Source organism: Ammospiza caudacuta, chromosome 8 (assembly GCF_027887145.1).
Source record: "Ammospiza caudacuta isolate bAmmCau1 chromosome 8, bAmmCau1.pri, whole genome shotgun sequence".
Classification (NCBI taxonomy): Eukaryota; Metazoa; Chordata; class Aves; order Passeriformes; family Passerellidae; genus Ammospiza; species Ammospiza caudacuta.
This window is the reverse complement of record NC_080600.1, coordinates 38897662-38912630: the sequence shown is the minus strand read 5'-3', so window position 1 is coordinate 38912630 and position 14969 is coordinate 38897662. Positions and strand designations below refer to the sequence as shown.

Genomic DNA, 14969 nt, shown 5'->3' with positions numbered 1-14969 from the left:
TATTCAGCCAGGCTAGGAAATACAGCATAAAGCCAGGTGTTTTTCAACTCCACAGAGAGATTTTTAGTAAACCATGTATGTCACCTCAAGCTGTGCTTTTTCCAAGCAACTGTATGGCTGTAAGAATGGATTCTGCAGCCTGTCTCTTCTCCCATATAAATTATTATGAGTTAGGGACTTCTTCTGCTGATGAAATCAGAAGGGAAAAATCAGAAAAAAATATTTAAAGTGATCTTTGGGGAAACTGAAGGAAGAGTTAAAGTTGAACCTCTTTCTGCATTGAATCAATTCTTGCATTCTTTAGTTTCATAAGTATGCTAATGGCTTTGTGGAGCAAAAAAGCCTCTACCATTCTCTATAAAAGAGACAAAACAATAATTATCTGGTTTTATCTGTGTTTAATATGTATGACAATAATGTTTGACTTGCAATCATTGTTGTCAGAGCAACTTCAACCTCTCACTAAAGTCACGGCCACCTCAAATATCCCAGCTTCAGGAGGTTAGCATAATTTCAAACATAAAGTTAAACAAAATTATTCAGAAAATAATAAACTAATTACCATAAATTATTTAAAAGATTAAATATTCAACCTAGAGTGCCAGGATCTTTGGTTTGGGGTGATTCTACTCTAGCTGGAGAACCCTCTCAAAATTAGCAAAAACATTTTATATCCATTCAAACTGGACCTGTGAACTCATCACAACTGAAGTTTACATTAATAATTTAACATTGAGTGAAATTTTAAGAGATAGTTGTTATTTCTGTAGAATTTTTAACACTTTGCATATATAAACTATAAATCTTATTGACATTTATTAAGTGGCGGGCTTATTATTGAAATATTAATTTCATTTGGCATCCTCAAATATCCCGATGCACTATGAAGTTTTCCAGGTTGCTCTGTAAGTGTACATACATATTCTATAATATTATTTAATTTTTCATTATATTTCAGCAATTCTGAGTGTGCAGCAATGCTGTTTGAGATTGCTTTTTTACAATGCATGCTTTTGTTTCTTTTAATCTCTTCTCTGGAGTTTTTCATTCAGGTTTGTGAAGGTATATTCATTAGTTTAGTTTCTTATCTTGTAACATAATTCTTGCCATTGGTTTCTACATTATCCTCTGAATGACAGTAAATCTCTGCTTCGCCATGCTGATGAAGGATTACATCTGTTAGATGTCAAAACTGAAAGAATACACTTCTTTTAGATCTTCACCTTCTAAATCTGCCTCTACATTCTATCTCTTCCACTTAATTAAATCATTGTTTGATTTGGTTTTCCATTTAATTTCAGCAAAACCTCTGGAACAAACTAATTTAAATTAATAACTGTGCAGCTTCCACTCCTTAATAAGCAGTTATTATTGGACATTCCAGTCTGGCTGGAGCGAGCTGATTTTAATTAAAAAAGTCAAAGACAAAACCTTGAACAGATAGAAGAGAAAAGAGACCAAATAAAGCCTGACAATACGGCTGCAGAATTTAAAAGTACATTACTCCAGCACCTTGTAAGATATATACCCAGTGATAGCATGTTGATACTGGCCAGATACAATTAGCTGCTTATCAACAGATGAGATTAACTCCTTAATTCAGAGCGCTGGTAGGTAAGGATTCCTGTCACCCAGCTGAGCTCAGGAGGGATTTAAGCCATAATGGAGATTTGGAGTGTGGGAGAGAAGAGTGGGAGCACAAATGGCTTGTGCTGGGGTGTGATGGTGTTCACAGGGGTCTTATGTAGAGGGAAGAGATGAGGATCTGACTCCATGTTTCTGAAGGCTTTATTTACTATTTTATGATATATATTACATTAAAACTATACTAAAAGAATAGAAGAAAAGGTTTTATCAGGATAGAACAGCAAAGAATGATAGCAAAGGCTTGTGTCTCGGACTCTCTGTCTGAGCCAGCTGGGCTGTGAGTGGTCATTAATTATAAACATCTAAGATGGACCAATCACAGATGCACCTGTTGCATCCCACAGCAGCAGATAATCAATGTTTACATTTTGTTCCTGAGGCTTCTCAGCTTCCCAGGAGGAAAAAATCCTAAGGAAAGGATTTTTCATGAAAAGATATCTGCAACACGGGAGGGGAGCTGACTGACTCCTGACTCCTGCAGGCAGCCTCTCAATGCCTGTGTTCTGAGTCTTGCCATGAAACAAACCTCCACAACAAGAATATGTCCCTGTCTGCACATTGTTCCACAAGCACAGGGAGTGTTAGATTCACACAGGGGGGTTGTGAGAGCCCCAGAATGCAGCCCTGCCACAGCTCAGGGGCACAGCAAATTTTGCACTGGAAAAAGAGCAGCAGTTCTTAAGGAGCTGTTTCTCATCCACTCATTTAATTAAAAAAGGGGGGGAAAAAGGGAGAAAAAACAGAAGAAAACCCCACAAGCTACGAAGTGAAAAAAAAGACAGAAGAAAAACCCAAAAGCTTTTATGTCAGAGAAAATGAAAATATTAATTGCATTCCTGAACTTGCCATGCCTTGAATCCAAGTGCTGTCCATAAACTTATTCCTCCAGTGGCAAAATATTTTTGATTGAAGGAGCTTTCCAATTTAGGCTTTGCCTGCTGAATTTCTCAGGGCAGGTAACAAATGATCTTGACCTTCCTCCCTCTGTTTCTTCCTTGCCTTTCCCCCCGTGCTCCCAAAGGAGGCACAGCAATTATCAGATCCTGGACACGCACTCCTGGCCACAGCCACTTCCCTATCCAAAAATATATTGTAGTAGAAGTCCAACAAAAATTTGCAAATTTTGGATCCTCCTGTGTTGAGGCTGCTGCTGCAGATCATGGTTTGTTCTTCAAGAACTGCCAAATCTTCTGTGAAAGGCAAAAACACTGAATGAAAAAAAGTACAGTGGAGCTTTTACTAAGATTAAAGCAGTATATTAAGAAGCAAGAAACAATGCACAGACATGGCCAGACCATAGTAAAATGACCTTCAGAGGAAGAACAAAAGATGGAAAAATTAAAGCTCAACAGAAAATCTATTAAAAATACAGAGAAGTACTTAACAGCCAATATGGGAAAACACACATCAATTACAGAAATTCCAGCTGAATTCTGAATTCAAATAATACAGGGTATATGCATACACCTGGATACATATGGGCAAGCCCTGTGGGAGGCACAAACATTAAAAAGAAATGTGAGGGAACATCACACACTGATGTTATTGAAGCTCTGCTCCACAGTCAGATAAAAGATCAATCTGTGGATTACAGCAGAGCAGTGCACGCTGCTGCCTGTAATGCAAATTCAAATGCCACACCACACTCACAGCAAAGCCAGAAATGGGCTGAAAATTCTCTTCTTCCCGTGGAGAAGTTCCACTGGCCCCAGGTGCTTGTCCTCACCAGCAGCTGAATGTATTTTTCTGGAGGGAATGGCAGGAAAGGGGAATAATTTCATTTTTTGCACAGTAACAATCTCCTGCAACCCTTGGTTCAGAGACTTCTGGGTTCAGACACTTCTGGGTTGCTCAGTTTTCTTGTGAGGGCAAGAGGAGGGGCAGGCACTTGGTGACAGTGACAGGACCCGAGGGAATGGCCTGAGATTGTGTCAGGTGAGGTTTAGGTTGGATATTAGCAAAAGGTTTTTTCCCCAGAGGTGGTTGGGCAGTGAACAGGCTCCCCAGGGAAGTGGCCACAGCTCCAAGAACTGCAAGGGAGTGACCCACAGGTCCTGACAGAGCTCAGGAGTGTTTGAACAATGCTCTCAGGCTCTTGGTGTGACCCTTGGGGCTGTTCCTGTGCAGGGCCAGCATTTGGACTCGATGATCCCTGTGGGTCCCTTCCAGCCCCACAGGTTCTGTGATTTAAATTAATTTCTCTCCCATGTGCCAGCCCCATAACTGCAATTTTTTGGCACACACAATTCTGTATCAAGCTTCTCTATGGGCTACTTATGGATATGAGACTCTGTTAGAGACATGTCCAATAACACCTGCCTGTGATGGGTTATCAAGATAACTTCCAATGCCTTTCTTCAGAAATTTCATCCTCTAAATGAGCAAAACCCTCTCCAAATCTGAGCGTGGTTTAAATTCATGTGCAACTGTAAATGTCCATGTAAATGGAGGATGTGTCATACCAACCCTAGTAAGGGTTGGTATTTTCTCAATAGTTTCATTTTTAGCACTATAGGTTTACTTTTTTACACATATACTAGGATCAAACACAGGTTTAAATGCTAATCTTTGGTGTATAAAACAAGGTCATGTTAAAGCATGGCAAATCTAACCTGCTCATGATGCTTAATATGTCAGTCCCTAGAGGAGATTTATTTTTTCCATACTTAGTTTCATTCTCTCCTCTTAAACCTCTTAGAGAACATTTTATACTCACAATCAAAACACAGCACCTCAGCTGCATGCCATTAATTTATTATTTTGTTCCAATTATTATTTTGCTCTGAATCCAGCCCCACTTTGATTTGCAATTGTTCTATGAATTTAAAAGCAAGTGACACCTTCAAGGTATTATTTAATCTGTAATTCTTTCTTGAACACTTATGTGAATATTCCAACTCATAATGCTAGGTATGAAGAGCCTTTGTTTTTCTTGCTTGTTTTTCAGACATGCAAAACCCCTTCTGTAGAAATTACAATTGCAGCCTTTATTGTTCAGAGGCATGTGGTTAAAAGAAAAACAAGACAAGCACCAGTTTAATTGCTACTACAGATATTCCTGACGTAATCTGATTTCTGTGGAGTTTGGCCTCAGACTGAAATTAAAAAAAAAACCCAAACTTATTTACTTTAACTAACTACAAAGAAATTTTAAAAAAATGCTAAAGTAAAGTTTTGAGTGGGCAACAGATGCAAAATCATAATGCTTTAACTGCCAACCAGCAGCACACCAAAAAGCCTTCCATCTCCATCCAACTAAAACAATGCATTCCTCACATATGGTGCTACTTATTTTTAACAGCATAATTTCAGCAATCCCCAAGTGACAAGAACAATCGAGCTTGATTTCTTTGTGCAATTATGAAGAACCACAGTGTCCAATCAATCAAACTGGTTGATACTCCAAACCCCAAGCAAATGGAAGGAGATATCATTGGATTAAACAATAATGGCTTGTTCCCTTGTTTTGGCAAAGGGAGAAAACTTTTTTTTTATTGTTTAGGTTTTCTAAATTGGATTATTTAAATTATTATCTGGTGTCTAATTAGGAATCAAAAATACCTAATGAATGCCTACCTGCCACATTGAGGTGTTGCACAGATTAATTGGGTGAGGTTTATAAAATGCTTTGAAGATTAAAACCACCACTTAATTACAATTGGATAAAGTATGGAAGGATACTAAAGAAGGCTGCCAAGAGACTGAAGCGTCCCTTCTGTTTGGAGAATTCTCCTTTGTGCTAGCTGTGTCAGTGGACACCTGGACCTGTGGAGTTTGCTCTCCCATGGAGGCAGCTGTGTAATTCCTCCTTCCTTTTGGAAATGCTGCTGAGTGAGACTCCCACATCTCTCCAACATCCCTAGAGCAGCAGTGACTGCAGGCATTGCAGGTAAATGCTCTGTTTTAAATGCCAATCATTTGCTGCCTCTGTATTCATTTTCTGGTTACTCTCCCAAATGACAGCTACAAAATTCAATGCAAATCATGCCACAGTGGGGACTTGAAAATTTTGGCTCTTTGAAGCCTCTTCTCCTAAATTATTCTTCTAAGTTTCTTTGCTTTTTTGTTTTGTTTGTTTGTTTTTCTGGGTTTTTTCCTGTTCTTATCTCTACTGCTGGTTGAACACATGAATATACATTTGCCCTTGCCTTCTCAGGTCTGTCTTCTAACTCACAGAGGCCTCATGCAGCAAATCCTTTTGGCTAGTGTGTGGCAACTTGCCTGACTCAGAAGGACCACATGCAGCTCATAAGAGAAAATAAATTCATGTGTGTCATAGAGCTGCCAGGAAAACAGAAATACTTGATTTATAGCAAAATCCTTCCTTGGCCAGCCTGTAATCCTGTATCACAGCTTGCTGCAATGACTTGCTGTCTCACAGTCTGATTTTTTACCCTCATAAGGATTGGTCATTGCTTGTAATTTTTGCATGTTATATAACAAACCGTCTCTCAAGTGGTTTCAGTGCAAGATTGGCCAGGGCAAATGCAGGAGATCTCCATGGGGGTTTATCAGAAAGCTGCATTCTGACATCAGTGATGCCAATCCACACTTTTTCCAGCACTGAAATGGCTCAGGGACTGCTGGTGAGGATAAAAACAGGGGGGGGAAACCACCATCCTCTTATTCCAGCATTTCAGGTTTTCCTCTGTGTGTTAACGAGAGATCCAGGCCCAGTTTTATGTATGGATCACTTTCTGCCTTTTTTCACAGCCAGAATTCACTCACATCTATTTATCTCCATGGCCCCCAGCACAGCAGAGAGATGGGTGTCTCATTAATGAATTACCTTCCCAGCCCTGCTGCAAGGCACCAAAGGCTATTACCATCTCAGCCACCTCCACCTCTGGCTGAGAGATAAGGAAGTGAGGTACACAGAGAGTCAGTGATTTGTTATCAGCCCAAGGTCAGGCAGCCAGGGAAACTGAGGCACTGTGTGTGCCTGGCCAGAGGCAGCCCAGCAGCTGCACTCCCAGTGCAGCAGCACTGATGTGCTGGCACCAGTTACATTGGTAAAGGCAGCATCAGGTGGATGTTGTAGCACATTTCAAGCAACAAAAGTTCTTTTACAGAGAATTGCAAGAGGATTTTTTCATTTGGGATGGGTAGGTTGTGCTGTGTCTCCTCACCAAAGCCTTTCCTAGAAGACTCTCTGAGTTTGCACACATCCATTGAAATCCAGTGCTCACCCATCCCTGCTGCTCTGCTCCCCATAACTAATTCTTCCAGCTTGTGTGGTTCCAAACACCTCCAGGGTGAAATCACTAATACCTGTGTTCAGTGTAAGTTCAAAAAGAATGTTCCAGTCCAGCAATCTTTACAGAGGCACTGAGGTTTGTGGTTTCCTTGTGTAAGAGGAAATTCAGGCTGCAGGTATCACACCCAGATGAGGATGAAGCAGAGACCATGGAGGTTTACTTTGCATTCTTCTCCTTTCCCATGCTGCTTCTCTGGATGTTGTCTTTTCCACTTTTCCAGGTCATTACAAGTGTATGCTCATAAGCATGCTTTGGAAACATGCTTCTCCACACCACTCCTTGCACTCCAGAAGTTGACCAGGATGCAATAAATTCCCATATTCTGCATTTTTACCAGCACAGAAAACACTCGTATCCCATAAAGCTGTAAATAAACAAACAGAACAATCCTCTTGAAACTTACACATAATGTGGGTATTAAAGAAAGCAAGGGAAGGGATTGGTTTAAATTCCACCTAGAAGAATTTTTGTGTTGTCCCCCTTTACTTGCAGGGTGCTGGAAGGCTGCTGCTCTCCAGGGAGCTCCAGTGCCACCTGCAAGACCACCACACAGGGGAGGCAGGGTCAGCCTCTCTGCTCAGCTGCTGCCACTTTTCAGGAGAAAAAATAAAACAAACCCAAGGATTCTCTGGAATCCTTGTTTTCAGAAGCTTACAATAACTGGCTCCAAATGGAAATCAGACTGTGCCATGTCACCTTGTTGATTGTTTTTCTCCTACCCTGGATGTCCTGGGAGTGCACCCCTTCTCCCCTGCCCCTGCTTCCTGGCTTGAATAGCTCCCAGGTGCAACTCAGCCTGCAGGAGGGAACTGGTGCGTGACATAATAAATTTATCCTTTGGCTTTCACTGCTTCCCCTGCTGTCACAAATAACGTTCGATCTTGAAAGAGAAACAGGAAACCTGGGCCAATGGGAAAAAATGCTGGGTTTTGGGTTGGTTTTTTTTTTGTTTTTTTTTTTTTTTTTTTTTCCCCAATGTGATTTATAGCCAAACACACTGAGAAGAATCACGTTCCCCAAGCTGGACTAGTAGAGATGGTTCACTGTCATTGGCTGAAGAAATGTAAAGTGACAGCAGCAGTCATGCTCTGCTGAATATGACTGATGTCTGAGAGCGAATTATTGTCAGTATTTGGTAATCATTTCCAAACTTTAGCTCAAATACCTCTGTGCTTTGCATATTGGCAAATGCTAGGTAATGGTGCAGAAAAATGAGTCACCGTTGTAATTGGCTTTGTATATTTAATAAGGCCCTGATTACACCTAATCTCCTCACTGAGGTGCTTAAATTAGAGACAGCTTTAGAGAACCATGTTCCTTTAGTCAGGAGAGAGAGCCTGACAGGTACAGAGGGCAGCTCAGATCTGAGATTCCTGAACATACATCCCTAGGTTGGGAAATGGAAATCAGTCTCTCCTGGCCATGACTCAACATGCTGTCATTTAAACCTTTTAAGACCAGTGCCTTCTGCTTTGGGATTTTCTGTATTCAGGGAATTTGTTAATAGATAAAAGCCTGAAAGCAAAAATAAAATTTAAAAAAAAAATAGAAAGTTAAGTTAAGCATATCCTGCACATATGTTTTTTCCATCTTTCATATGCGACTCTCTTGCAGAATGAGGGAGAGGTACAGACCCCACAAATGTGTCCAGGGTGTGCTGGAAGGGCAGGAGCTGTCAGGAGCAGGGCAGATGGTTTGGGGGCAGGTGATTTAGCCTGCTTTTATGCTTTCATCCTCTTCATAGAAACCAACCAAAACCAGAGGAATATACTTTGGAATCCTGTTATTGTGTCCTCTAAGCGTTTTGTCTGTGTAAGGCCACTGCTCAAAACCGTGCAAGACATTTTCATCCCCACCCACACAGCTTTTTCACTGACCCTCCAGGTTCACACAGGCTCTTGGGTTTTAGTGATCTCCGCTTTCAGGAAAGGGAATGAAATCTTGTGATTCCGATGAGGATTATTTGGGCAAGCTTCTATCCGTTTCCCTGCACTTCTTGTCATCCCATTCACTTTTATTGTTTTCACTTGGTACCAGAATTTTTCCTTTTTCTTTTTTTATAATGTTTCATTTCTTCTGTCTCTTTGTTTACTTTTCTTCCCTGATTTCAGGATTTTAATTGGAGTAATTTTGGCAAGTTTTGGTCCTTTTCACTGCCCCTCATTTCATCTCAGTCCATTTGGTTGTAGTCACTCAGTTTCCTAATTTTCTGGTTTTATTCAATTGCATTATTTTTGATCATATCTCCCTTCCAAAGTGTGTGTTGGTCTTTGTTCTCTGATTTCAAGATTTCAATGAGGATTATTTGGGCAAGATTTGGTCCAATTCCCTCCACTTCTTGTCATCTCACTCACTTTTATTATTTTCACTTGGTACCAGAATTTTTCCTTTTTCTTTTTTTTTTTAATGTTTCATTTCTTCAAATTCTTCTCCTGTCTCTTTGTTTACTTTTCTTCCCCGATTTCAGGATCTTAATTGTAGCAATTTTGGCAAGTTTTGGTTGTTTGCACTACCCCTCATTTAATCTCAGTCCATTTGGTTGTAGTCGCTCCATTTCCAAATTTTCCGGATTTTTTTTTTCATTTTATTGCATTTTATTTGATCACATCAAATGATATCAATTTGATCATATCAAATGCTTCTTTCCAGAGTGTTTGTTAGACTTTGTTCTCTGATGCCACGACTCCGTTCCTTTTCCTGAAAGGAATCTTACCATGCTTAAACGTCTCCTTTGTGTGCACGCTCAGATGAACAAATGTGGGACCCAAGCCCCGGTGTGGCTGTCCCTGAAGTCGGAATCCCTGCCAGCTCCAGGGGAGAGCAAGAGGCTGACGGGCTGTGCCACCTGGCAGGGCTTTGGGGGCACCAGGGACTGCTGCCTGTTCCGCATCCCCGTCGCCGTCAGGAACTGCGGCGCTTTCTTTGTCTATCTCCTGCAGCCCACCCCGGGATGCATGGGCTACTGTGCAGAAGGTGAGGAGCAGCACAGAATTTATCAATAAGATTGCTTGTGCCTCTCAGGCTGGGTGCTCAAAGGCCCCGGTGTTGCAGTGTGCATCTCGCTGACCTTGCGGGTCAAGCGTCGCTCCCGCTAAGGCGCGGAGCGTGTGGGAAATAAATCAGTGGCAGTCCAAGGTGTTCCTGAAGAATAGCTCCTATTACCAGTGCAAAATGTAATCTGGTGTGTATTGCTGGAGCGTTCTCTGCTTGGTCACAGCTCACGTGTAACCTTTCCCACTGTCTTTGGCTCCACTTTGGCTTGAAGTTGCAAAGCGAGTGAGCCGAGGCATCTCAGCTGTACCCAGGCTCTGTATCCAGGAGACTGTCTCTAAGGCCTCTCCTTATCTTTAATAATACAGTATCCCCCCTCAAAAAAAGGTAATTCTGAAACTCTGCAAGGAGAAAAAAAAAACCCAACCAAATTGATAACATCTTTTTCATGACATTTATATAATTGTTCTCGTCAGAAATAATTTTCAGCCTACTACGAGAGATGTAACCCCTGCTCGGTAGCTAGGAAACAAAGGGAAAGCAGAAAGCAATTGCTCATTCAGTTAAACCTCCTGAACTTTGGAGCATGGCCAGGTGCATGTAGATTTCATCAGAAAACATGCTTCTTTCTCAAAATGAAAAAATTACCTTTATACTTTCCTTTTAGTGTTTTTGGACAGAAACATGACACTGAGAAACTAGGGTTATCAGCTTTTCAGTTTTCAAACTCCAAGCTTAAATAAATTTTAAAGAGAAAGATAACTATTTTCTTATCTTTATCAATATTTTAACATTCCTACTTGAAGAAGAGGAAGGAAGGAAGAAAGGCTCAAAGGACATGAGATTAATTCAGTATTAGAAATAAAAAAATCCATTAAAATAAATGAAACCGATTCTTACTCAGAAATTACTTTTTAACTGAATAGTCATTTTTCAGTTTAAGCTTGGCTTTTTTATAAACTATAAGATTTCCACTACTCTTGTTCAAAGAACTTTTTTGCCAATACATTTTGGGTGAATAATTTTGTCCTATTTGATGATTCATACCTGTTCGGTGATATAAAGCCGCCTACATTTCTAAGAAAATAATGCTTATCCCTTCCCCATCTCATTTTCAGAGAGGTCCAGTCCTTTAGAGTCTTTAATTTCTAGACTTTAGTTTTTGCAGTCTCATGCATTGGATAGAAAAAAAAACCAAATCTAGAGTTTTTTTACTGTGTTTTTTTACCTCATGGCTTCAATTCAGCTGTAAATATTGCACCACAGGAGGCTCAGCTGGGTCCAGCTGCCATGGCTTTGTGTTGGGGTCAATTCCCTGGCTCCTTCTGCTGGAGGCTCAGGAGCAGGACAGCAATCAGCGCTTCTGAGCTGCAAAACAAGCTGAATTTAAAACTCCATAACTTGGCAGAAAGGACACAGCTGGGAAAAGCAGAGTTCGTGCTTGCAATTCCACTCACATCCTCCCCTGAGCTGATCACCTAACTCTGTCCTTCTGGGATAATTTCCTGCACACAGCCATGATGTGAGCCACGGTTTGAGGCAGCTCCTCTAAGAAATGAAATACAAAAGGGTATAAACAACTGGTCTTTATTCATTTTTTAAGTAACTTGTTTCTTGCCTCTTGCTGTTTGCCCTGGACAGATGTTAACACATTGCTTCTCTGTTCTGCTAGAACAGCTTCATATTTTATTCTCTTGGGTTCCCACATATTATATTTTCTACACTTGTCTGGAAAAGTTACTTAATTTATCCTTTCAAAGCATCTGAACCAGCTTCATGTTTTGCTTGAGTCTGGGTCCCTAGAGACGAAAAACATCCCCTTATACTATTATACCTTTCTTTGTTTCTACTTTCTAGGGGAGTTTAACAGGAAGAAAGGTTTCAGACTTCATTACTTGTTGAAGCCTACAGAAAGCAAGCTGTATTTTTAGAGCAATAGCATTATTCTGGGCAGAGGGAGACTATATTGAGCAGACCTAGCCTAGATACATCCTAAAACAGCCTGGAAAGGATGTTCAGTAAGGCAATAGAGGCTGGCTGCTTTCTGGGAGTCAGTTTACCTCTGCAACATAGTGATTTCTCATATCTCTCCTGGGCTTTTTTGCAAAACTTGGATCAAAAGGCTGTGCTCCAAGGAAATGAAAAGCTGAGGGCCTTTGCCAGAGTAATTAATTTGTATTAATCTGAGTGCTTCATTTCAATAATGTTTTTCTCACTGCCAAATTAAAAAAAAAATTCAAAACCAGCAGATCAGATGGTACAACAGCAATAGGTAGTCAGGACACAATTAGCAATTTTTGCATTTCATACAAAACACACCTTCTTGCTTGCATGGTTACTAATTAAGTCACCAGAAGACAAAACGTAGTGCTCATCCCATGTTTAATTACACTGACATCTTCTTGTTAGGTGAACAACCATAACAGCAAAATAACATTTTGTGCTCCATCCCTCTTTTGCTCTCCTTTTCCAGACAAGCTCTCAAGCCCGGCTTTGCAACCATCGATCAGCCCCGAGCTCGTGCAAGGCCGAGTGCACCTGAAGTGCAGCTACAGCCCCGCTGCCCCTGAGCCCCCAGTGCAGTTCAGGGTGCTCTGGTCTCGCCTCTCCAGCCCTGGGAAGAGGGAGCAGATCCACCAGGAGACAACCCTGCAGCCGTTTTCCTACACAGAGATGGACGGTGCGAATCTCCGCCTGGGAGACACGGTAACGCCACTGCCTCCCGCAGCACAGGGGATCCCACCTCCCTCCTAAACCTCTGTGGGGTTTTTATTAGTGCTGCTCCTCACTCCTGTGCTTAGAGCTACTCCCCAAAAAAAGATCTGAGACTGTTTCATGGCAAGATTATTTAATAACATTAACCGGGTTCAGGACCTGTAAAATTTCTGTGAATCACAGTGAGTTCTTGGAAGGTACTTTACTTTTTTTTTTAATTGATTATTTTATTACTATTTTTTATTTTATTATTACCTTTTATTTTATTCCTACATTTATTTATTTATTTTTTTTTTTTATTTTATTATTTACCTTTTATTTTACTCCTATGTGGAGATGGACGGTGCAAATCTCCGTCTTGGAGACACAGTAATGCCACCTGCCTTCAGCAGCACAGGTCACACAAACAGAGGGGATCAAATCTCCTTCCTAAACCTCTGTGGGGTTTTTATTAGTGCTGCTCCTCACTCCTTGTGCTTAGAGCTACAGCCCAAAAAAAGATCTGAGACTGTTCCATGGCAAGATTATTTAATAACATTAACCGGGTTCAGGACCTGTAAAATTTCTGTGAATCACAGTGAGTTCTTGGAAGGTACTTTACTTTTTTTTTTATTGATTATTTTATTATTATTTTTTATTTTATTATTACCTTTTATTTTATTCCTACATTTATTTATTATTATTTTTTTTTATTTTATTATTTACCTTTTATTTTACTCCTATGTGGAGATGGACGGTGCAAATCTCCGTCTTGGAGACACAGTAATGCCACCTGCCTTCAGCAGCACAGGTCACACAAACAGAGGGGATCAAATCTCCTTCCTAAACCTCTGTGGGGTTTTTATTAGTGCTGCTCCTCACTCCTTGTGCTTAGAGCTACAGCCCAAAAAGAGATCTGAGACTGTTCCATGGCAAGATTATTTAATAACATTAACCGGGTTCAGGACCTGTAAAATTTCTGTGAATCATAACGAGTTCTTGGAAGGTATTTTGCCACGTTCTAAAGGCAAATTGAATATTTGCAGTTACATTACACCTTGAATGCTGTGGGGTTTGTATAAGTGGTGGGTACAGGTGCCTGAGCCAATTTTTGTTTAGTACTTTTTGTATCTTGCAGCAGAGGCAGGCTCAGCTGCATGCACTCAGTAATTTTTATATCCATGGACCAGAGACACAATAACATCTTTTCACAGGGAAAAAAAATATATTACACATTTTAAAATAGAGGGAGATTCATTTTATGGGATTTTTTTAACTTTGTTCTGCCTCTCTGATTCCAAATTCCTGGTTCAATAGCATACTGAAAGATAGAGTTCATTACAAAACAATCTTTAAGAAGTATATTTGATGGCTTACACAGCAACAATGATCTGCTCTCAACAACAACAACGACAAAACAGAAACCAATACAGATGTGAAAAAAAAAGAATTGACTTGTGTATGAATTCATGGCCTTTTATGGTACAGAAACAAGACTTTTAAATTTAAATTAGGTTCATAACTTTTACAGGCAGAGGGACATTAGTGATGCTGCAGCAAACAGAATAAATAGGGATAATGTCCTGGTGTTGAAAGTAGGCTGGAAATAGTCTTGGCATTTTGCAGCTCTTCTTTGAGATCATGGGATCATAGAATACCAGCCCCCACAGAGGGTTCAGGGTTCATCTGGTCTAAATTGTATTGGCAAAAGCACAGTCTAGACAAGAGAGTCCAGCACTCTTTCCTGCTGAACCTGAAGTGCCCAATGCTGGGAAATCCACCAGTGCTGAGATTATTCCAATGGATAACTGCTCTCATTGTGAAAAAAATTATTTTGTGGTCAATCTGAATTTTCCCTCGTCTTTTCCATGTTCCTACTTGTAAAAAGGGACCCTCCATCTTCTTTGTATCCACTCTTTAAAAGCTGGAAAATGGGGATGAGGTTTCCCCTTAGCTTTCTTTTATCAAGGCTGGATGATGCCCTCACATGTTATAAGATGAGGCAGATAATTCTGCCAGTTTTAAGACAAGTTTGTGCTATGAAGAGATATTCTCATCCAAATTATTTCACTTGCAATCACTTCAAATCTTGTTTTAACAGTCCTGAGGGATTCAGAGAAAATATGGTTCTGTTAATGAGTAGCATTGCCAAATCTTTATAAGACTATTTTTATTGTATTGAGTTTCCAGTAAGCCCTTCTTTGTCCTCTGCTGAAAGTACGTGTTTAATTTAGTGGGTTTAGTGAGACTAAAGCATTCTCTTCCTTGTTAGGCTTTTTTAAAGGTCTTCATGGCCTATTAGACTAATTATAATTATCCATAAATCATCACGGGTGCAACCCAAGTGACGAAGCTGCAGCTGCAACTGAGAATTCAGTT

The 14969-nt window shown here is 40.4% G+C and overlaps 1 protein-coding gene across 1 annotated transcript in view; it reads left to right on the top strand.

The window, feature by feature from the left end:
- LOC131560789 (von Willebrand factor D and EGF domain-containing protein-like) overlaps positions 1-14969 on the top strand; it is a 172950-nt gene that overhangs the window by 41761 nt on the left and 116220 nt on the right. The window contains exons 3-4 of the mRNA XM_058809741.1: positions 9653-9878; positions 12370-12602. Of these exons, the coding sequence (XP_058665724.1) occupies positions 9653-9878; positions 12370-12602 (459 nt within the window). The remainder of the gene's footprint in view (positions 1-9652; positions 9879-12369; positions 12603-14969) is intronic.